The sequence below is a fragment of the Chelonia mydas genome, chromosome 11 (genome assembly GCF_015237465.2).
Source record: "Chelonia mydas isolate rCheMyd1 chromosome 11, rCheMyd1.pri.v2, whole genome shotgun sequence".
NCBI classification, from domain to species: domain Eukaryota; kingdom Metazoa; phylum Chordata; order Testudines; family Cheloniidae; genus Chelonia; species Chelonia mydas.
The window spans coordinates 62920047-62943789 of NC_051251.2; the positions used below are offsets into that span (position 1 = coordinate 62920047).

Consider the following 23743-nt stretch of genomic DNA (forward strand, 5'->3'; position numbering starts at 1 on the left):
AAAAAAGCAAACACACACCAAACAACCAAGAAAATTCCATCATTGCCACCCACTAAAATCTGGCTATGATATAGCTCATAAAAGACCATGGTAAACAGCAAATCATCAAACCAATTAGCTGGAAGGAAAGAAAACTCAATCAGCTTATATTACAGTAGGTTTGCAATTTTTAATGTAAGACTAGAATTAGCAATACCTGTCCATGTACTATAGCCTGTTAATAGCAATTTCCCTCCATGTGGACCACACCTTGCCATAGGGGGAAGCCTTGTTCTGCTCCAGTGACCCTGAGAACTATGCCAGTGTGAGTTTTAACTCCTGATAGGGCCACGCAAATTGGACAGGTCAAAGGGTAGGGAGCAGACGAAAAGAAGACCGCTGGCCTTCCAGCTTCGGGGTGGAGCAATAGGCCAACAACCTATCCTTTTAAAAGAGTTAAGTTATAGAAACACAAGGTAGCCATTCTGGCAAACAGCATGATAGAGCGGGATGGAGGAGCCTTGTTTGTGCCCTAGATTGGATTATAACGTTGTCTCTGATAGAAAGCTGGTTGGGATGGCCTAAAGAAATCCAATGTAAAAATCTCCATAATATCATCTGATTTACTGTCATTAGCTGCTGTCTAGTAAACACCCCATATTTTATGTACAGAATTGGTACTGTATTTTCTCTTCTTCATTTTCTTTCACCTCTCCACTATCATGCAATCTCTTGTTCCAAGTCCTATAGCTTCATGACCTTTGTTTTCCAGAACAGGACCTTTTCCAAAACAGGTTCCAATCAGGTCCTCCATGTACCATAGGCTGTGTCTGTGCTAGTAACGGAGCTGGGTTCAACATCTGGGGCCTCAATCTGTTTGACACCAGTTTAACTCCATTGACTTTAGTGGAATTGCTTTAAGGAAATCAATCCATCCCTGAATAGAGTTGCAGAGGAGTTAACTCACTGAGCTTATTCACAATCCAACAATTCATGTGACATAGTGATCACAAGTTAATACATTCCTCAAAACCCCTATGCAAAAGTAACAATGTGTATTATTTAGGGCTCTGGCAGAGAGTTGTCATTCAAATTCCCACAGTAGCATGAGGAAGATTCAGTCTATCTGTGTCACTGTCATCTACACATACCATTATGATTCTGTCTGCATTGCAGTTTTAAATTGCTATTCCTTAAGGAAACGTGCATAACTTTAATTGATTTTCTTTACTTCATTTTATGTTAAGCATTAGTTTCATATAATATTTGCTTGACAGCTGTACTTAAAACACCAACTGTTAGACGAGAGAATTTTGACTTGTTTAGAAAGTATTGATGTATTTGCCACCTGGGTCAAAATTTTATATAAACCATTTCTAAAAAATGTTCTTTTAACATGTGATTACATGTCATCCTTTCATCAGAAAGAGAGAAAACACACCATACTTGGATAGGTGCTGGATCCTGCAGTTTGGTCTATAGAAGTACAAAACCTAAATTTGGGGTCAAATTTGAGCTGAAAGAATTCCTTTAAAATAAGCCTCCGATTTTAGGAGGTTTTGTTATACTTCTATCGTTCATTTTAATACTTTTTAAAAAAATACATAGTTTTTTCTACACTTCATACAAAAATGTTCTATAGTTTGCCAACCTCAAGCAGGGTGGATTAAAAATTGATGATTTAAAAATTAATCATTAAAAATTTATAAATTAATACTTTTAATTAAATCAGATTTTGATGTTATTTAAATTATAATCTATTTTTAAAATAAACCTGTTTAAAATGAAATCTGAATTTAATACAAAATATGTTAAGTCCTACACTTATTACAGTCTCTTAGAACATTTAAATAAAAAATGAATATGCTGAATCCATGAGCCTCTCTCAAAACTCTGAGTTAAAGCCTGCTTTTCTATACACAGAAAGAATCAGGGGGAAAACATCCAACTTTTGCGGTCAGGCATTCTAAATACGGCACAATGGGTTGTGTACTGTATTAAGGGCTTGTTTTGCTTAATAAAAATAAATTTTATATGCTGTTTTTGTGTGTTTAATTAAATTCCAGTTACCGTCCTAATGTTGCTTGACACAAATCATGAGCCAAAAGTTAATTATCTAGTAAATAAGCAATATATCATTCATCACTTTCTAACATATGAAAATTGTACCATTAATTAATAAGGGTCTGAAAATATTAAGCTACACAACTGTATAAATGAACATATATAATTATTGTGTACCCTTCTAGGCAGCAGAAAGATGTACCAAACCTAGTGCAAAGGCTCTATTAGTTGTAAATCAACATGTTTTAATGGTTATACAAACCATTGAGAATGCACCTTTCTTTAGAAAATAACTGAGGTACAAATGGAAAAGCTGCTTAAAATCAGTGATTTAAATCAAAGCTTTTCACTTGGTGACTTAAATCATGATTTAAATGGTCTTGATTTAAATCAATCCACCCTAACCTCATGCATTCAGAAATCATGAATGAGGCCTCGAAAATCATGAGACTGACTTGAAAATCATGAGACTTTTAGAATGATATAAATTTGGGGTATATGCTTTCTGGTGTTTGAGCCTTTAGATTCATATTTTGTAGCTTTTCTTCACACCCATGAGGACTAGAAACCTACTTAAAAATAAATAAATAAAGCTGAGATTCTCACATGATCAAATGAATCCAGGAGCTGGAGCTTTAAGAAAAAACAACAAATACCACAAGACACTAAAGAAAATCTCATGAATTGACAACACGGGTTCTGACTCTTCCTGACACACAGTTACAGTCTTCATTATGTAAGGGGACTGTTGCCCCCTTACTAACATTCAGTGGGGCTCCCAGTACTAAAAAGGGGGAAGGGTCGATGGGGCATCAGGACCCTGAGACTGACAGCCCCCAGGAACAATGGGGAGAGGCCAATGCTCCAGGTCAGCCTGAATGACAGGGTGAGCAGGCTAATCAGGGAGTCAGGAGGCCAGGGAGGTCCTGTCTTCCCTGTGAGCTGGAATTGCCTGGGTCAGACAGAGTCGGGCCAAGCTAAGGAGAAAGCAGGGGCCCAAGCTGAGCTGGGGAGCAGAGCTGTGCCAGATCCAGAGGGACCAGAAAAGCAGCCCAGAAAGAGCAGACCCTGTCCTGGGAGCAGAGCTGCAGCCCCAAAGCCAGAGGCACAGCCCAGAGAGAGCAGACTTTCCCTGGGAGCAGAGCTGTAGCAACCAGAGCCAGAGGGGCCAGAAAAGCAGCCCAGGAAGCAGGTCAGTGCTGGGAGCAGAGTCACAGAAGCAGCCTGCAGAGCAGACCTGTCCTGGGAGCAGAGCTGTAGCAACCAGAGGCAGAGGGCCCAAAGAAGCAGCCCAGGGAGCTGGAGGCAGAGCAGCAGCAGCAATGCAGAGACCGAGTGGTGGAGCTGGGGCTGGAGCAGTCTGGAGCTGGGTGGGGTGAGCAGCTGGGGAGAGCGAGGGGGACCCTGGGCAGCAGGCCCAGCACAGGGAGACACCTCAGCCAAGAGGCTCTGCGGGCCAGGCTTGGATCGTAACCCCGACAGGGCGGGGGCGACACTGGGAAGAAGGGTGCTACCACTGAGAGCCTCAGAGCATGTGGCCACCACCAGAGCGAGTGTCCAACCCACAGCATCCCTGCAGCACAGCCAGGGCCTGAGCAGGAGGCCTGGGACTTACAAGGAACAGACTGTGAACTACCCTGACATTCCAGAGACACTGTTTGTGATGTTCCCTGCCACAGAGCGGGGTGATGTGTTTCCTTGAACCTTTCCCATTATTCCTTATTCTTTGTAAAATTAATTGTTGATTAAATAACTTGCATTTGCTTTAAATTGTATGTAATGGTCAGAGAAGTGCCCAGTGCAGAGAGAGTACCGTGGAGTGCGGACACCCTAGCCCCTGTCCTAGGTGACCACAGCAGGGTTGGGGATCCAGCCCCCAGGAATCCTGGGCCCAGCCTTGTCGGGGTTACGAGGACTCTGCCAGACAGGAGAGTGGAAGGGGAGTCCTCAAGGGCAGGGAGGCCACTGGGTAAAGGAAGTGGGAGTGAGGACTCAGATCCTTTCGCTAGCCCATTTCACCGGGGTCGTGCAAAAACCAGGAAAAATCCCCACAAGAGCGGGACTATTCCCCTGCTTACAATTACCAGATATAGGCCCCAGTTCTTCAACTGGCTCTCTGCGGATAGAAGGCCCCACAGGTGGTCTATACTATTTTGTTTTTAAATTCTCATCTGATGCTTATTATTTGGTTCCACTTGTTTATCTTTTGAAAGAACATCTACATGTGCACTACTGTGTTATAAAAGCTCAACAAGAATAAACGGAACCCGCTCTTTCTAACCCCAGACACCCCGCCTGTAATTCTTGCAACACAGGGTGGCATTGCACTCCAGCATGAGAGCACAAACGGACCAGAGACAACAAGTGAAGCTGCCAGGCCTATAAGCCAAGAGAAATCCAGCAGGGAGGCTGACCCTGCAAAGAGCCAGCCAGAAAATACATTTTACAGAGGCCTTGCTGCGGGAAGGATTTAAAGGTGGGAGCTGGAACCGAGGAACAGATCTCTCCCACACAGGATTTTTAAGCTGATGGCCTCTCTCTAAAGAAAGCTCATTCGCCCAGCACAAAGCTTTGTCTTCACCGGGCTGGGGCTCAGCCCTGGAGAGCCGGGAAGCAGCCGCCGCCCTGGCTGCACCGGCCCCCGCGCAGAAGGGCGGCCAGGGCCCCTGCCGCGGCGGAGCCAGTGGGGGACAAAGCGAGGTCACGTGAGCCATTTCAAATCGCCGCCCGCCGGCCGAGCTCCTCTGCGCGCGCGCCGGGGCGGGGCGGGGCGCGAGGCCGGTCATCCCGCCCAGCGCAGGGACAGGCTCCTTCCCAAACCGAGCCGGGGGGGGCGGAAAAAAAAAATCTGGTTTACGTTTAAAAAAAAATAAACCCGTCCCGCTGCATTTCCCAGGGTTCCCTGGGGCTGGCCGTCCCGAGCCTGCCTTGGGGAAAGCCCCGTGCAGAGCGACCCCCCCGCGCCCGGGGGCCGTGCCCGCGATCGGGTAAGTGCGGGGAGTCCGTTAGCGGGGAGCCCCCCCCCCCGGGGCCGGCAGGGCGGCAGCCGGCGCCGAGCCGGAGACACAGGCAAAGAAACCCCCTTTGCAGCCCCCCCGGCTCGCTCGGGCTCGGCGAGCCACCGAAACCCGTAAAAACAGACTGCGCTCGGGCTGGTTCAGGGGTCTCGACCTCGAAGCGCCAGGGGGGCCCCATGAGGACTCGTCCGTTGGCCCGAGGGGCGCATCACCCCCCGCTGCCCCGCCCCCCACTCCACGCCCGCCCCTGCCCGCGGGGTGCGGCAGGGGGTTCAGGGCGGGGGGTTGGGGTGCAGGAGGGGTGCGGGGTGCGGCAGGGGGCTCAGGGTTGGGGCTGGGGTGCAGGGTGCGGCAGGGGGCTCAGGGCAGGGGGTTGGGGTGCAGGAGGGGTGCGGGGTGTGGCAGGGGGCTCAGGGTAGGGGTAGGGCAGGGGGTTGGGGTGCAGGAGGGGTGTGGGTTGCGGCGGGGGCTCGGGGTAGGGCAGGGGGTTGGGGTGCAGGAGGGGTGCAGGGTGCGGCAGGGGCTCAGGGCAGGGGGTTGGGGTGCAGGAGGGGTGTGGGTTGCGGCGGGGGCTCAGGGCAGGGGGTTGGGGTGCAGGAGGGGTGCGGGGTGCGGCAGGGGGCTTAGGGCAGGGGGTTGGGGTGCAGGAGGGGTGCGGGGTGCGGCGGGGGCTCAGGGCATGGGGTTGGGGTGCAGGAGGGGTGTGGGGTGCAGCAGGGGGCTCAGGGCAGGGGTAGGGCAGGGGGTTGGGGTGCAGGAGGGATGTGGGGTGCAGCAGGGGGCTCAGGGCAGGGGGTTGGGGTGCAGGAGGGGTGCGGGTTGCGGCGGGGGCTCAGTGCAGGAGGTGTGTGGGGTGCGGCAGGGGGCTCGGGGTAGGGCAGGGGGTTGGGGTGCAGGGGGAGTGGGGTGTGGCAGGGGGCTCAGGGTATGGGTAGGGCAGGGGGCTGGGGTGCAGGAGGAAGTGTGGGGTGTGGCAGGGGGCTGGGGTGCAGGCAGGGAGCTCGGGGCAGGGGGTAGGGGTGCGGCAGGGGGCTCAGGGCAGGGGGTGCGGGGTATGGCAGGGGGCTCAGGGTGGGGGCTGGGGTGCAGGAGAAAGTGCGGGGTGCAGGCAGGGAGCTCAGGGCAGGGGGCAGGGGTGCAGGCAGGGAGCTCAGGGCAGGGGTGCGGCAGGGGGCTCAGGGCAGGGGGTGCGGGGTATGGCAGGGGGCTCAGGGTGGGGGTTGGGGTGCAGGGTGTGGGAGGGGGCTGGGATGCAGGCAGGGGGCTCAGGGCAGGGAGTTGGGGTGCAGGGGGGGTTCGGGTTCCGGCCTGGCACCGCTTACCTTGAGCGGCTCCGGGGTGGCAGGGGTGCGCATTGGGGCTCCCTGCGTGCCCTGGCCCCGGCCCCGTGCTGCTCCGGGAAGTGCCGGGCACCGCTTCCTTGCGGCCCCGGCCCATGGGAGCTTCAGGGGAGGTCCCACAGGCAAGAACAGCTCACGGAGTTCTCTGCTTCCCCTCCCCTGGGGCCGCAGGGACAGGGTGCCTGCCGCTTCCCAGAGCAGCACGGGGCCCTCAGCACCACGGGGTTGGCAAATCCGCAGGCCGGATCCAAAGCCCTGAGGGGCCGGATTCAGCCTGGGGCTGTAGTTTGCCCACCCCTGGCCTGGAGGTAGGCTGGGGATGTGGGGGCGGGACACGGGAAGCTTGGTGGGCCGCAGGGAAGAACCCCGCGGGCCGCATGTTTGTGACCCCTGGGCTAGTTCCCCTTTGTCCGGGGGCTGCAGGGTTGCGACGTAAGGAGAAAGAAACACCATGTGAAGCCAAGTCAGCAGCGCCTGCTGTGCTCGATGCCCTGGGGGGGGGGGGGGGGGGGGGGGGGAATCTCTGCTGTGTGTCCTCCCCATGCCCTATTTGTAAATCCCAAATATTGAAAGCTGGAGGAGGAGTTAGTGATTGGGGAGGGATCCAGAGTTCTCCTGAGGGCAGCACCTGGCAGGTTAAAGGTTAGAGAGATCTTGTTAGACTCATACGACTGGAAGGGACCTCGAGAAGTCGTCCAGTCCCCTGCACTCAAGGCAGGACTAAATATTGTCGAGACCAGGGGTCCCCAATGCGGTGCCCGCGGGTTCAATGGCGTGCGCCCGCAGGACACTGTGCCGCCGAGCACGGCCGCCAGAGAAATGGCCGCCAAAATGCCGCCGAGAAGCGTTGCCGTATTTCGGCGGTGACGCTTCTTTTCGCTACGACTTCTCGGCGGCATTTTGGCAGCGGGGTGTCTGGTGCCCGCCACAGTCTTCTGGGAATAGGAATGTGCTATTCCCACAGAAAGGTTGGGGACTACTGGTCTAGACCATCCCTGACAGGTGTTTGTCTCACCTGCTCTTAAAAATCCCCTATGATGGACATTCCACAACCTCCCTAAGCAATTTATTCCAGTGCTTAACCACTCTGACAGGAAGTTTTTCCTAATGTCCAACCTAAACCTCCCTTGCTGTGATTTAAGCCCATTGCTTCTTGTCCTATCCTCAGAGGTTAAAAAGAACAATTTTTCTCCCTCCTCCTTGTAACAACCTTTTCTGTACTTTAAAACAGTTATCATGTCCCCTCTCAGTTTTCTCTTCTCCAGACTAAACAAACTTCTTCAGTCTTCCCTCATGGGTCATGTTTTCTAGACCTTTAATCATTTTTGTTGCTCTTCTCTGGACTTTCTCCAATTTGTCCATATCTTTCCTGAAATGTGCTGCCCAGAACTGGACATAATACTGCAGTTGGGCCTAATCAGCACGGAGTAGAGTGGAAGAATTACTTCTCGTGTCTTGCTTACAACACTCCTGCTAGTACATCCCACAGTGATGTTTGCTTTTTTTGCATCATTGTTGCACTGTTGACTCATATTTACCTTGTGGTCCACTATGACCCCCAGATCCTTTTCTGCAGTACTCCTTTCTAGGCAGTCATTTCCCGTTTTGTATAGATTAAGAGCTATCTATCTAATCTATTTATCTAATCTATCTATCATCTAACACTTACACAAATCAAGATCTCTCAAAAATATGTCTATTTTGGGTCTTCTAAGTCCATTTATGTGCCTCTGTCTTGGGCTCCCATTATGCTCCAGAATTAACTGCGGCAGGGTTAGCACAATTCAAGGACCCAGTTTACACACAGTCGCCAACTCTGGAAATCTCTCCATGTGACCAGACCCCAGCCCTGTCCCGCTGACATCACAGCTGGTTGTAGGATCAGGGCTATAGTTTGCTCCCCTGCAGACTGCAAAGTGAAACTCAGTCTTAACCGAGCTTCCTGATGCAGCTGATTCTGACAGCAGAGATGGGTGGCTAGGCACTGATCCTGGGAGTAGATGTAAACGTGGGGATCCTGGTGCCAGAACAGAGCCCCACTGGGCTTGTGTGAATTGGGAAAATGAGTGGCCACTTTACCTTGAATGAAAACAACAAGAAGTACTTGTGGCACCTTATAGACTAACAAATGTATTTGGGCATAAGCTTTCGTGGGCTAAAACCCACTTCATCAGGTGCATGGAGTGGAAAATACAGTAGGAAGAGATATATAGCAGTACATGGAAAAGATCAGAGTTGCCTTACCCAGTGGGGGGTCGAGACAAATCAATTAAAGTGGGCTATTATCAACAGGATGAAACCTGTTTACCTTGAATGGTTCCTTACAATATGTGCTAACTACTTATGCTAAACAATCTTTGCCATCTTGTATTTAGCTGTGACACTCTGAGTACCTTTCCCAGACCTGAAGAAGAGCTCTGTGTAGCTGGAAAGCTTGTCTCTTTCACTAACAGAAGTTGATCCAATCAAAGATATTCCCTCACCCACCTTGTCTCTCTGGCATGAAATGTGTTAATTAACATGTTTGAAAGCATCTCCCATTTTTTGAGCCCATTGGTTTAAATAGGACTTGAAGAAGGTCCTGAGGAGGGTTGCCTCTGGGATGCTTTGTTTTGTTTTGTTTATATATGGTTTAGTGAGAGCCAGTTTCTTCCAAACAGTTCTGCCCTGGTGGTGGGGCTGCTGCTGGCTGGGAGGCTGGACCGGCTCTGCTAGAAACCTCTGCAAGTTCCACTGGGAAACCTGAGTCCATGCAGGTTAGTGCACTTTGTGGTGGTTTTTTGGGAAGAGAGATCCCCAGATCTCACATGGTGAATGGAAATAAGTATGATCCCTTTCAGTGCAATGAGAGGTGTAAGGTGGCTCATTTACTGTGGGGCAGGCGAGGCAGGTTGGGGGCCCTGGCCCACCATCACCCCAACAAACTAGGTTTTATAAACATTCCAGACTGTCAAGATGAATGGGTGGATGGAAACCTGGACTTTGCTGTTTGATGCTGGAGAAAGTGATTTTCAAGGCTGGGTTAATGGAGCCAGAGTGCATGTGGAAGGCTCTCTGCAATTGACTCCCTTGGAAACCTGTCTTTATAGGACAGGAAAACTCCATCAAGAGCCACACACGAAGACTGGATTTGTATTACACCTGCAGCGATTTTGGTGTCCGTTCTCACTGCCTGGGAAAGGCAACATTAATTATAGGACATGGGGATGTGTAGGCTGTAGGGAAAAAGAGCTGATCTGGTGTTTTTGGCTCAGAAGCGTTTGCGTGGGAGGGGATAATGATAGAGAAGCATTTCCCCTTTGGAAGGAGTTTTCCCTACAACTGCAGACTTTATTTTCTGAAAATATACAAGCACTAACTCACTTCTTTCTCTTGCTCGCTCTCTCTTAGGGCTCTTCAACCATGGCGTCTCAGGAGGCAGTGGATACATCTTTTTTCTCCCTAAGTGGTGTTAGAGAACGGATGAGGGAGAAGAAAAATGGTGCTTTAAAGACGGCAAAGCTGAATGCTTCCCTTGTATCAAAAATCAAAACAAAAATAATAAGTGAGTGTTTGTTTTTTGTATTATGCAAGCACTTAGGGGCTCATATCAAGATCAGGGTCCTACTGTGCTTGGTGCTGTCCGTGCATGTAGTAAGAGAGAGTCCTTGCCCCAAGAACTTAGTCTAAGTCTGGAAGAAAGTATTTTATAGTTGGGGAAACTGAGGCACATAGAGGCTAAGTAACTTGCTTAAGATCACTGAGGAAGTCTGGCAGAGCTGGGAATTGAACTCAGATGCCCCAGCTCCTAGTCGAGTGGCTTAACCACAAGACAACAATTGAAGAAGGCCAGACTGGATTAAAAAAAACTGCCCGGTTTAGAGGGGAAGTGAAGGCAGCTGTAAAAAATATAATTAACAAATGGAATGAAGGGGAAGTTGATAGTACTGAGTATAAATCGGAAGTTAGGAATTGTAGAAAAATGATAAGGGACGCCCAGGGACACAAAGAGAACTCGATGGCCCTCAGAGTTAAGGACAATAGGAAGGAGTTTTTTTAATATATGAGGAACAAAAAAGAATCTTAACAATGGTATTGGTCCATTACTAGATGGAATGGTAGAATTATCAGTAATAATACAGACCCATGGTGTGATTCATGCAGGCAGCAGGGCCTTGGCTGGTGTAGATTTATTCTGGTAGCAGGAATAGGAGAGATTTAATGTAATATCTTACTTTTATTTTGCCTGTAGACAACTCTTCTATAGTTAAGGTCTCCTTAAAACGCAATAATAAAGCTCTGGCACTGGCCCTCAGCGCCGAGAAGGCGAATAGCCAGAGGCTCGTCTTCGAGAAGATGTTACTGCAGAAAGAAGTGGAGCAATGTCACTTCCAGAATGCTACGCTTCGGCAAAGACTGTATTTTCTGGTACTGTGCTAACACTTGAACTTTGGTTGTGGGGCAGTCACAATCAGTGCTACCACCTCTGTAGAGCCTAGCCAGGAAGAAAAAGAATGTAACTTAATTTTTGCCATCAAAACATTTCAGAATTTACTAACCTATTTTTTTTAATCTTTTTAAAAAAACAGTCCAAACATAGTATTGAACCTGGGTCCCATTCTCCCTAGCAGCTGTGCAGGGAGACAGTTACAACTCTGTCCTCTTGTGCGGTAGACTAAGCCTACCTGATTGTCTGAACTGAGATACAACCCTGAACAGAGCAGAGTGATGACCCAGTTCAGGCACAGTAAGATGGGGTTAGGTCATGTCTATACTGCAAGCACAAACTGTGTGTTGACAGTGTTGTAACTGGGTCCTGGATATTGTGGTTTAATAGTGCAGGTGGGCCCTTCATTGTCTTCAGTTGTCCCCAATCGAGATGCTATCTCAAGGGAAGATACTAGGTTCCTGAGGGCTTGTCTATACAGGGAAATTGCCAGCATAGCTGTAGTGGAATAATAATTCTGGTATAGCTATGCTGCTCAATTAAGGGCTTGTCTATCAGACAAGACATGCAAACTGTCCAGGCTTTCTACTCAGGTGGTTGTATCCGAGCCCCTTCCATCAGTGGAGCGTTTCCCAAATCTTCACGGCAACCAAACCCATTCCCTCCCCCACCTCTTCCATCCCACCATATAGTGTCAAAGGCCTGCCCATAATATGAGCATTTTAATTACATGATGATACTCCTCCCTCTCTTTTTCTCATATGCTTTGAGCAGTGAAATAGGTAAGTGTTGCCATTTAAACTATAATCTGTTAGCACCCTTTGCAATTAATGGGGCTGTTCACCCCTCTCAGAGCTGTTGATCCAGGCAGCCCAGGCTCCCTGCAAACTCAGGAATGCTTTGCTGCATTGGTTTGCAATTGGATCACATTTGATAGCTTTTCATTGTAACCAAAGTAGCCTGAGACTTATTACTAGTGTGTAATTGCTGGGAGCTTTAGTGTCTCATAGCATGCCCTTGTTCCCCCATTGGGCTGAGCGGCACTGCTTTCTGCTCCCAATATTAGCCTCTCTTCAGCTGTGTCTAGAGAAATTTTAAATTCCAGTCTTGTAAAACATGATTTTTCTGATACAGAATAAAACCCTCAAACAACTGGAAGCATTTCTGAATGGTAACCTGCTGACAGCCATAAAGATGAGCAGACCTTCCGAGGTAGGTGGTGGGGCTCCGAGTATTCGTGTGTGTTTGGGAAGGAGTGAAATATCTGTGGCTCCTGTCCAAGGATTGCTCCTCACGTCATCGTTTGGAAATGTTACTTGCTTACCCCACACAGTACCTTGATTTTGGCTATATGTTAATGTCAGTGACCAAATCGAAGGGCCAGGTTGCAGCCAGTAGCTCCCCTTGGCCTTGAGGTAGATTTTTTTTTTTCCTTCAGTTGAATTAGTTCAGCTGAACTCGTTTAACTCTATTTGAAATTGCCAATTAATGCCAGTGTGGGCACAGTCCAATATCTCTAGCTCAATTTTAGCGGGATGTGTTACAGCCCTAAAGTCTCTGAGGCCTGGTCTATGCATAAAAATTAGATTGACCTAGATACTGTCACTCAGGGCTGTGAAACATGTCATGCCCTGTGTGATGTAGTTAGGTCAACCTAACCCCCCATTGTAGACCCAACTAGGTTGATGGATTTACTCCTTCCGCTGATGTAGGAGGTGTCTAGGCTACAACTGCAGCACCATAGTTACGCTGCTGTCGTATAGACGTACCCTGAGCTAAGATCTTGTCTAAATGTACAAATTGTATCTCTATCTGCATAGTTAAAGTGGTCCAAGCTCCCCTAGCGTGGATGCAGTTATACCTGTATAGCCTATTCCCATGCAGAAAGGAGAGTAAGCTATACTAGTATAAGGTGCCCTTATACTGGTATAACTGTGTCCACACTAGGTTGTTGTAGTTTAACTATGTCGGCTAGTTAAGCGACATAGTTACCCCTAAGCGACATAGTTACACTGGTGCAAAATCTGTATGTAGACCAGGCCCATGTATATATCTAGCACCTTTCCAGGTTTGGCACCGTGGGGGAAGGCTGGCCATAGTCTACCCAGGCTCTAAGCTTCAGCCTCTGCTGATAATCCCAGAGGGTCTGGTTGTTTGCTAAAGACATCTACCTCTATAGGGCAGGGATCATCTTTTGGTCTGTGTTTGTAGAGTGCCTAGCACAATGGGGTCCTGTTTCGTGACTGGGGTTCCAAGGTGCTGTGGTAATACAGATAGCTAATAATCAATGGTGGCAATATTTCCCATGTGGAAATTAGAAGTGCCATCATTAGATTTCAGAGTTGACACCCCACTGAAAAGGGATGATTCACAGACCCCTTGGAGCTGCTACAGATTCAGTGAGATCATATTGCGTCTGTTCATACTGGGAAGATACACTTCCCAGTTATAAAGGCTAGAAACTTTCTCACCTGAGAGAGGCTAGTGCAGCCTCCCAGCGCCGTCTCATTCCTGGCTTGTTCTGTTTTACTTTTGGAGGGGGCAATTTTGTATGAGGGTCTTAAAATGTATTTATATATAGATATAATTTTTTATATATGTGTATATGTGTGTGTGTGTGTGTGTGTATATATATATATATATATATATATATATATATATATATATATATAAAAAAAATAAAAATCCCAGTAGTACCATTTTCAATGGCAGAATGCTCAAAAGTATCTATGTACTAATTAAAGTACCAGTGCGTAATTTCCCATGTGTTGGTATCCGAAAAAAATCCCTCATCACCTTCCATAAAACCAAGATGAGACCTTGTGCCGCTCCCACACAGAACAGTGTGCTTGTTTATTACAGAACCCTTAACAGACCGTGCCATTTTTCCACCCTCTAGTACCGTTCAAGTTCTCTGCTGTTAGCTGCGGGACAGCACAACAGCATCGTGGAGGGCAGCTGGACTGATGATCTCACAGATGCACAACTTGGGGTCTCTCCACTTGCTAGGTAAGCCTGAAAATGTTCAAATGAGGCTAAAATGTGTGTAACTTTAAACATGTCAATTCAGTCGGGCTGTCCATGTGCTTCACATTCTATACGTTTCAGTGCTCTGCTGGATTGGGGCGTAGGTTTGTAAAGCACCCTGTATCTTTGCAGTGCTATATTAATAATAATAATACTGCCTATCTCTTGTATGGTGCTTTTCATCAGTAGGTCTCAAAGCACTTTTACAAAGGTCAGTGTAATTATTCCCCATTTTACAGATGGGGAAACCGAGGCACACAGTGAGTAAGTGACTTGTCCAAGGTCACTCTGCAGGGAAGTAGCAGAGCTGAAAATAGAGTCCAGGTCTCCTGCGTCCCAGTTTAGTGCTGTCTCCACTAACCCCTCTGCCTCCCTATGCTTAAGAGTAAATGCTTAGCAGTAACCCACGCATGACTACAATTTAGGTGCGTGTTTTGGGAAATGCCATTGCAAATGTGATCTGTTCTTAAAACAGTAGATCTGAAAATCTGTTTGTTTCTTTGTTGTGTCCCAAGTTCAGGTCCCTGCATAACCCCAGCACACTATCCTTTGAACCTGTGTTCTGGATGGCCCTGCTTCCATCTCCCTTCAGATTTTGTTTCCTCCCACAGAGGCTGTGCCCCAAGAGACACGTGCTTTCCCACCTATGTGAAATGACCGCTCAGCACGGATCAAATTTGGCCACGCTGGCACACATTCCTCTTTCCTAAATGGTTACAATGCCGAAGCAAAGCACATCTTTACCTTGAAGGACATGCTGAAGTGCTGTCACAAGTTGGGGTGGATTTTGGTGCTGTCCTGAAGCCTGGAGATAGGTGATCTGCTCCGTTCCCGCTTTTCCTTTCATCACCTCTCTTTGCACTGCAGAATGGCAGCGATGCCGATGAGGGTCCCGGTATGTGAAGTAGATGACGGGAAAAGGCGCCGAGGCGGTAGCTCCGCGGGCGTGCAGACGTTCCCGCTAGGGCTCCAGACATCCGTTCCAGAGCAGCCGGGTAAAAGCACAACCACCACCTCGTCCCGGCTTGTGGAGGAGCCGTTAGCAAGCCAGGAGAAAAACGGGCAGAGGTCGAGCAAAGGAGGTGAACCAGAACCTGCCTTTCTTGACTCTCATCTGATTTTTGAAGGTAAAGTCCATCTTTGTCTGTTCTCCTAGGACAACTGTTGGTGTGCTTTAGTGCTGGGCTGCAGTGCAATACAGACTGAACAGAGGTGCATTTAACTCATCTGCTTGGACTCTGTGGCTGTATTGGTATCCTGGGAATACTAGTGATAGTGTTGGAGCAAATCTGGGGCTGCCTAGGACTCTGTGGTTGTTGCTGTGCTACAAACCAGGACCACCCCTGAACATCATGGCTACAGTAGAGATTGAGCTTTCCTAGGACTTTCAGTAGCAACTGCTACAGTGTGGAAGTGCTTAGAGAGAGAAGGGCGGGCTCATACTTTGGGATCCGACCATTTTGTGCTAAAGAATCCCACGACAAGCAGTTCTGATCCTGGTTCGCGTACATTCCAGCCAGTTTATGACCATACAAACCACAAGAACGTTGCCTGACGCAGAAGAATTGAATCTCTCTTGTTGATGTTGTTCCTGGTTTTGTCTTACTGACCTGTTATTTTTAAATGCTTCTGCCTGGGTGACGTGCCCTTTGTTACCATTCAAGGGTCTTGTTGCACCATAGGCTGGTGGAGACCAACTTTGCACTGCAGTGACACACAAAGGGTCCAGCTGCCCTGCAGTCGAGACGCACAGCTACGCTGTGTGAGATGGTCACGCAGTGGCTTTGCTCAAATTAGCAGTGTTGCTGCAGCGGCGTGGGTAGCGGCCTGGTCTCGTTCCCCAAGTACATACCCAGGGCCCTGGGCAGGATTGTACTTGGCTGGGAAGCGTGTCAGGTCCGCTGACAAGTGCTGCAGTGGCACCTCCTGAGTGCAGTGTAGACATAGCCTTAGTTAACATGTGTAGCAATATTTTCCAGCAACTGACTTTCGCCTGCTGGCTGAATTGCCTTGGATAATGAATCCTGGTGGTCTTCCCGCACCCCCCGTAGGTGTGTACAGCGCCTAGCACAATGGGGTCCTGGTCCGTGTGCTACCACAGTACAAATAATAAAACTTTCTGATCTGGATTTTGAACACCCCCAAATACCCGGCGTGTTGAGGTCTGGGATTGTGCTTTGGGCCATTCTCCTGTTTTGAGGAGAACTAAATAAGCATCTCTGCAGCACAGACAATTTGTTGATTCTCCACTAGAAAAGCCAACCTTGTCTCATGAAAGAGATGCCACTGTCTGTCCTGTGGGGGTCCATGGTAATGTGAGAGTCACAAATATGAGTTGATGGGATTTTCTGGTGCTGCAGAAGGTGATTTGTTGTCATCCTAAAATCAGCGTGGCAGATATATAGACATGTTTGTTTTTTTTAATTGTAGAATCCTCGTCATGCACCCCACAAAGTTCCCCAATATCTACTCTGGCTAATAATCTTCCTCTGCCGCAATGTGAGAAGATTACAAGACCATGTAGTGATAGTCTGGTACACCTGCATGGACACGTAACTGAAAGGAAGAAACGTGTCACTGTCTTTATGACGAGCACTCCATCTTCTGCAGTGGACTTTCACCTAGATACCAACTCAAATCGTGCCTCGAAATGGAGCATTGGTGGGGACAACTGTGCCAGTAAAACAAGCATGCCGATCAAATCGAACTCTCTCCATCTCTTGGATTTGCCTTCGGAGCCCGATAGCGATCCTAAAACAGAATCCCCAGATAAAGGGCTTCCCCGTGACCTGCTGCAGCCTGAAGAGACTCTGTGCGATGCTGAAGTGGATCATAACTTCAGCCGAGTCGCTGAGTTTATTACATTAGAAGCCAAAAGTCAAAGTAATGGCCAAGCCAAAGCCGGTGAAACTACAGTTGTCAAAAAGGTCAGCAAAGGTAAAAAGAAAAGAGATGCACTTAAAATCCATCCTAAAAGTAGTTCAGATGTACCTCATGAAGAAGAGAGCCCCCCGAGTTCTAAAAAGGTATCCAAGGCTAAAGGCTTGAGCGGGAGCAAATGGGAAGTGCGCAAGCCCGCGTGGCAGACTCCCGGGGATGCTTTGGAAGAGGGGTCGTTACAGAAGAGCAGCGGTTGTGCTGTGGGACAAAGTGATAAAGCCAAAGATTGCAGAAGAATGCATGTGTTGAATGCAGGGCAGTCGAAGAAGGTGGAAAAAAGGGTCTTGTTACCACAAGAACTAAATAGAGAGTCTTTTGCTGAGAGACTGAGTAGTATGGAGAGCCAGTTCCAAAGTCCACGCTCTGCCTTGTTCAGTCATAAAGCTCCATTAAATGGTGGTGCTCTGCAAAGTCCACCGTGCTTGGAAAAACAAGGCTCCAGCATACCAGCTTTGCAGCAGGATTTGCTGTGTGTGAACGTGAAATGTATAAAACCAAAAGCAACCAGGAAGACCATTCGAATTAGCAGAGCAGCTGACTGTAGTGAGGAACATGTGCAAAGCAGTACCAGAATTCCAGAGAGCAAAGCTGAATGCCAGGCTAAAAAAGGGCAGAAAAGCAAGAGAAAAATGAGTAAAGAGGGCAACTTCAACCCTCAGAGAAGTGAAGAAGAGAATTCTGGTCCGTGTGTAGATGTGCAAAGTGTAAATAAAAGCAACGATAAGGATTCATCAAGCAATACCAAACCCAGCAGGAAAACGTACACTGTGTCTCTTTCTGATCTTACAGGGAGCTCAATTCCTGTCCTGCCAGGTTTAAAGGGGGGTGAAATCACCCGCTCTGAGCGTGTTCCTGAGAGCAAAACTAACAAGACCCAAAAGGCTCAGAGAACTTCAGCTGTTCAGAGCAATAAAAAGCGGAGCAGCAGCCCCGTAGAGAAGGTGCTGGACGGAGTCCCCAGCAATATGAATGCCTTAAAGGAAGGGGCTGATTCCAGATCTAAGACTAAGAGAAAAACCTATGTTGTTAACCCTCCAGAAGCTCACCCTGAGGGCAGAGAGAGTTTTGCTTCTGAGACTGGAGGCGTAGCAGATTCTGCATTCAATCAGGCTGATCCAGTGGAACAGAATTTTCTGCCTGTTACCATTTTCAAAACTGAGCTAGATTCCTACCTGGAGCCACCGATCAGTGAGCCAGGTGGGACGAATTCCATGGTGGGAAATCCAGGCCTTATTGATTTCTCCTCTGCAGCCCGTTCTGAAGCTTTGGCCTTCAGCCCCTGCAGCAGAAGTCTCCCACACTTGGAGCCCCCAACTGCTGCAGAGCACAGAATTGCAGAAAAATCCTCCACTCTGCCAAAGAGCTCTGCGATCGTTAAAGAAAATGACACCGAGCAGACGTCGGGAGGCAGTTGTGGGCGGAAGAAAGCAAAGACCAGTTCAAAAGACCCTTGCCAAAGCACAGCCTTGCCAGGAAGTGGTAAGTGGCGGGGTAGAGGAAAGGGATTATTAGCATACTGACAGTATACGGGAAAGGTGGAAGTGATTATATTGTAGTACAATAAATGCTCTGATCATTACTATTTAAAACACAGGTTATGTATGAATCTTGGGTATTTTTGTTGCCCTCCGCCATCTGAATGCTAACTGCAGAAAAATAAAAGTTCTACTAAGTTGTGGCCTGACTCAAAGCCTGTTGAATTTCTTGTGGGGTTTTCCATTCAGCAGGTTTTGAATCAGGCCACCAGCCCTTAGAAGACCTCACCGCTCCTCGATTTGGTTTCAGTGACTTGGGATTTTATTTATATTTTTGCAAGAGTCTCTGGATGCTGTTTTGGTTGTGGATGGGGAAAGGCTGAGGACCACTGCTGTGGGGATTTGTTCCCTTTGCCTCTGATGTTGTGACTCTTCCTCTAGACTGTCTTGCAAGATGTTGAACACTTGAGCGGCTTTTAGGTGGAGAACAATATGAACTAGCCCTGATCAGTGCCTGCATTGTCTTTGCAAAGAGGATACTAGAACTGGCTGGGAGATGTGCTCTTGTATGTGTTAAAGCTGAGTGGGAGGGTTCAGATCCCTATTGTTGCCTAAAGATTTTTTTCACTGCAGGGTTAACACGAGTTCCTCCTCTCAAGTTCGCCTCGCTTGAGTGAGAGCGGCCGCGCTGTCCAATAACATCTGAGCCCACCCCTGCACTGTGCTCGCTCCTGTGTGGCGCTGACTTATAGGGACAGGTTCCTTGGTTTGCAGGCTGTAGTAAACTGAGCCGCTCAAGGAATTTGTTCCCAGGGAATTGTTGGAAACCTTGTCTATGCTTTCTGGGCACAAGAGGAAGGAATGTGGGATGGCTGCCAAGAACCAGCAGCTTTTGAGTCGTGCTAGCCTGTGTCCACACTGCAGAAGTGGTTGTGTTAGCAGCTGACAGGTTGCACTGGCTGGAGCGTTAGCCTGTGCCCCCTCTTGGGCCAGTCCACTCGAGTTAAAAGCACCAGCGCACTTGAGTTCCGGGTTTGTGGGTGTGAAGGGGACTCAAGTTAGGGGCATCGTTTGAATTATAACTTGAGTTGGTTTTGCAGTGAAGACAAGACCTGAGAGAGAGATTAGAGATGGGATGTTTCAAGAGAACTCTGCATTGGTCTAATTCCCCTCCTGTTGAAGTCAATCACAGTGGAGTTAGACCAGGGGTGAACCTCACCCTCAATTGGGCTAGGTGGGCTGAGATGTGAGCCCCTTCAGCCTAGTGGGCCCTCAGATGATTCTACTAATAACCACGTTTTAGCCAGACCTCAGCTTCATCCTTAATGCTGGCCCCGTGCGAGCAATCGGTGCTCCTGGGAACTCCACTCTTTCTTCTTGCTTTGTTTGGAAAGCAGCAGAATGCCAGCTTTGCTGGGGAGACGTTTCAACGTTTCTCCAACCAGGGGGAAAATGCTCCAACAACTTACCTCGTTTGCTTCCTGTTCTGACCCTAGTAGGGTTCTCCATGCTCTGGGTTGGTGGAACTATCAGGAGTTAATGGAAGCAGAGAACAAAGTTATAGTAATACGGGGTCTTTGTAGATTCTTCCAGAGTTAACCCAAGGGTTTAGCATTTTTGTGCCTCTCATAGAGTCCGTCCGATAGCTCATGTGCCCCTGTAAACACACACACGATGGATCCAGCTGCTTCGACTCAGGGGTATGCTCTGAGGCCTTTACGGCAAACACAGCACTGAGAGGGATTAAATGTTGCTACAGAGTTTTTATTACCATGTCTTGTGCATTAAAATAAGAAAGGCATAATTTTGTGTAGAAATACACACAAACTCAGAGCCAGAGGCTGCAGACACACTTACTTGATGAGGGATCCTGCATCTCCATTCATTTGGTTCATTCTGAAATGCTCATGTTCCCCTCATCCAGACAACATGAACTCCACGTGGGTAGATGAGTCCTAGGGTTCAATTTTTGCTCCCCATCAGCTTTCTCCCAGTCTTTTGCATTAGAGGGTGTAAGGCATCTGAAGAAAGGCAAAGTTTAATAGGCCCAGTAGCTTAATTATGGCTAATGTGGGCCATGTGCAGCCCTCATTCCACTTGTATAAGCTCCCACTGATGATCTGAGGGGAGATATGCAGTTATGGGAGAGGTTCTGTTACTACTGGTTACTCTGCAAAAAGATGTGGTGTTTTTTTTTTTTTTTTTTTTCTGTAGCATTCCAAAATCAGGCTGGTTTGAAAAGCAGAGTGTACTTTGCAAGGGCGTTTACCTGTAACTGGAGCTCTGGAAAATAGTGTTACACTGATTTCCTCCTCCCATGCCCCAGACTTGCTAATTTCATTTGGAAAGGTTTTCAGTAGATGCTGCAGTTACATCCGGGTTACATAGTTAGCTCTGGAATTCTCCCAGCTAGTTCCGATACCACAGGCACCCTCGATCACACTTCCTTAGCTCCTACCCACCTGCTATGTCTTTTAGAGAATACGTTCTTTAGGGCAGGGACTGCCAATGACTTTCTGTATGTAAATACAGCCCTGCTGCTGACTGAGACCTGTTGGCCCTCCCACAATGAAAAATTACAATAATACACAGTAAAAAACCTGGCCTTTGAACAATAATTCTGGTTTTGGACAAAACAGGTGGAGAAACCTCCCAAACAGTCTCCTGTGTCTGGGGGTGAAGGGAAAGGTGCCAGATGCAACTTTCAGAGAACTCTGACCATACGTTACTCATTCTCTTCTCCACTCGCAGGTGATGTCTCAGGCTCGATTTAAATGGGCTTTGTCAGGGAATCGGCAATATTTTGAATAAATACTTTCAAACGTCCCTGTCTCTACAGAGAATAAAGCCCTGCAAGATCTGACCAATGCCAGCTTTCGGGCATCCATCAGTTCAGAAGAGTCTTCGGCACGTCCGACCAGACGGAGGCGGGACCCGGCTTGCTACGCAGAACCGAAACTCAATAGGTCGGTATTTCTAACCCCCCAGCGCCTCCCCTGCACACTGTTCTTGTTGAAATGGGCTTTTCCTGTATGCTGGCTGCCCCTACTGCTTGGCATGCCCTCCCCAGTCAGGTTGCTAGTCCTGTTCCCTTCTCTACCTTCATCCAAATCCTCCCTAAAACAGCCTTTTGGCCTACAAGAAGTGACGGGGGAGCCAACAGAACAAAAACAAAATATGTATGTGCCTTAGGCCCCCGTCTGCCTAGACAGAACCTTACACTTGTGTGGAGTCCCTCTGAAGTCAGTAGGAACTTGCTGAGTTGAGAGTCTGCCTCTGTGATCCCTTTCCAGGATCAGGCCCTTCCTGAGCAACTGTATGTCCTGTATTTGTTTGTGGCACCCACTTGTATCATGTTGAATTTAGGCCACAATCCTGCCTTGGGATCATTTAGCACAGATGCCTGCGTGGAGTCCTGTAGACTTACTGTCTAAGAGTTGATGTCTAGCACAACCCTTTGCTAGGTTTATTACTTGATCACTCACCATTATTTTTTAATTGCTGAAATTTAAACCAAAACCCTGTACAAACCCATCCCTGGAAGTAAGAAATCTCTAAACTGTAATATTAAGTAGCTAGAGGAATAGTAGAAAATAAAATTCAGTTTCCTAGATATACAAGGACTAGGAACAGAAAGCAACATTTGTATTTCACTGTATTCTGAGACATCCAAAGCATTTTTGTATACGTATATTAAAGATATTACTACAAGTACCATTGATTCAGTCAAGTTCCCATGACGGGTGCATTGTTTTTTCAGTAAGCAGACTATCTGAGTAGTTACAAAACAGTGGAGGATTTCTCTAAAGATGCTCTAAAAACTCAGTGCATCAATCTCTCCTGCATAGGGGCATTTTCCCATTGTGAGGGTACCTCTGTTTTGCATATCACCAGCTATCTTCAGGCCTTGTCTGCACCTGAAAGCTGTATGCTTTAACTATACCGGTATAGCCATAGACTTACTGCAGGAAGTGCAGGGCTTGAAACCCGGTGACCAAGGCATGCTCTAGCACTGGGGAAGCGGACAGCCCTGCAAACAAAGCACAGAGGCATCTGAAACTATCTAAGTACTAAAACTAACAACGACTAAAATTACAGCAACTATTTGCACTAAAGACTGGATTAAAAACCACTAAGAGAAGGATTACCTGAGCAATGAGGGGTTCCAGGAACTTGCACAAGCGGTAATAAGGAACTGAAGAGGAGTGGGATCGACAGGGCCCTTTATACCGGCCTTATAAGCACACAGCACTAGAGGGCTGGAGCCAACCCACCAGATACCACTAAGGGAAAAAATTCTGGCAACTGTGCTCAGGGCGCGCACACACCTATGTTGGAATGGACATTTGCAAGCACTCGAAGACCCTTCCCTAGTATGGACACATTTTATATCCGTATAAAGAACCTTTTTACTAGTATGTCTCTCTTCATTTTGGAGGAGGAATAAGCCTACACCAGTAAAAATCCAAGGTGACTTATACTGGTATAACTATTACGGTTAAAAAAAAAAAAAATCATGCCTCTAATGGAAATAGTCATATGGGTACAACTTGGAAGTTTAGAACAGGCCTAAGTTTGACTAGCACTTTAATTATTTGTATTATCATAGGTAGTTAATAATATTTAACTTTTTATTCTGCAGCAAATTGAGGCGTGGTGACCCCTTTACAAACACACAGTTCCTGCATTCCCCTGTCTATAAAACCAAAAGGAAGAAAATGACAAAAGAAAAGGAAAAATCTAAGAGGATCAAACAGGAAGAAAATGTCTTCATGAATGATCCACTGCAACATACATAAATTGTCTGTTTTCAAAATGATTAGTAAATATTTTTATTTTTCTGTAGCTAAAAATCATCAGATAGAACACCGCATCACACCATGAATCAATTTGTCTTGTACTTTTGCTGTGGGACAGTTTGAACTAGCTGGAGAACTTAGAAGGGAGTTTGCATAATGTATTTATTTTATTTTTATATTGGAACGCTAAATAAAGACCAATCATTTTACCTTCTAAAATTCACATCGATTAGCTCATTTTTATAGCTGGGGCCAGATGAGATAGTGCCTTATGGCCCCTTTGCACCAGCTAGGCTGTACCCTGGCCCTAGGCCTACAGCTGGGTCTCCCAGTTCTCTGCTACCTGCACTGGGAGCCATCCGCTGGGATCGGGCAATGGAGGAAAGTGATGGGACCTGGGAAGAGGTGAACAGGTTGTTCGTTTGCCTCTGCAATTACACATCCCTGTAGGGGCTGTAGTTCTTGATGGGAGTAAGTTCTATTAAGATGATCAATGAGCATTGGGCCAGATTTGGTCCAACTCCACAGCTCGTCAGTCTTGCTTTCTGGCATGGCTTCTCCAGTGGGAAGGTTTCCTGTATATTGAGAATCCAGTGTTTTGTCATAGAATCACAGAAATGTAGGGCTGTAAGGTACCTTGAGAGGTCATTAAATCCAGCCCGCTGGAGGGACTGAC

General features: G+C 47.6%; 1 protein-coding gene across 1 annotated transcript; it reads left to right on the forward strand.

Moving 5' to 3' along the window:
- Window positions 1-4758: 4758 nt before the first annotated feature.
- Window positions 4759-23290, forward strand: LOC102944421 (shugoshin 2). Its single transcript, XM_027834092.3, has 10 exons — window positions 4759-5030; window positions 9061-9156; window positions 9791-9944; window positions 10632-10807; window positions 11961-12038; window positions 13726-13835; window positions 14721-14980; window positions 16284-18272; window positions 21108-21234; window positions 22911-23290. The coding sequence occupies exons 2-10, from the start codon at window positions 9151-9153 to the stop codon at window positions 23065-23067; spliced, it is 3057 nt and encodes a 1018-aa protein (XP_027689893.3). The 5' UTR covers window positions 4759-5030; window positions 9061-9150; the 3' UTR covers window positions 23068-23290.
- Window positions 23291-23743: the final 453 nt, after the last annotated feature.

Excerpts from the sequence above, each read along its gene's own strand:
- LOC102944421 (XM_027834092.3), top strand. Across the intron at positions 12,039-13,725 it reads AGATGAGCAGACCTTCCGAG|TACCGTTCAAGTTCTCTGCT; the intron begins GTAGGTGGTGGG and ends TCCACCCTCTAG. Across the intron at positions 13,836-14,720 it reads GGGGTCTCTCCACTTGCTAG|AATGGCAGCGATGCCGATGA; the intron begins GTAAGCCTGAAA and ends TTTGCACTGCAG.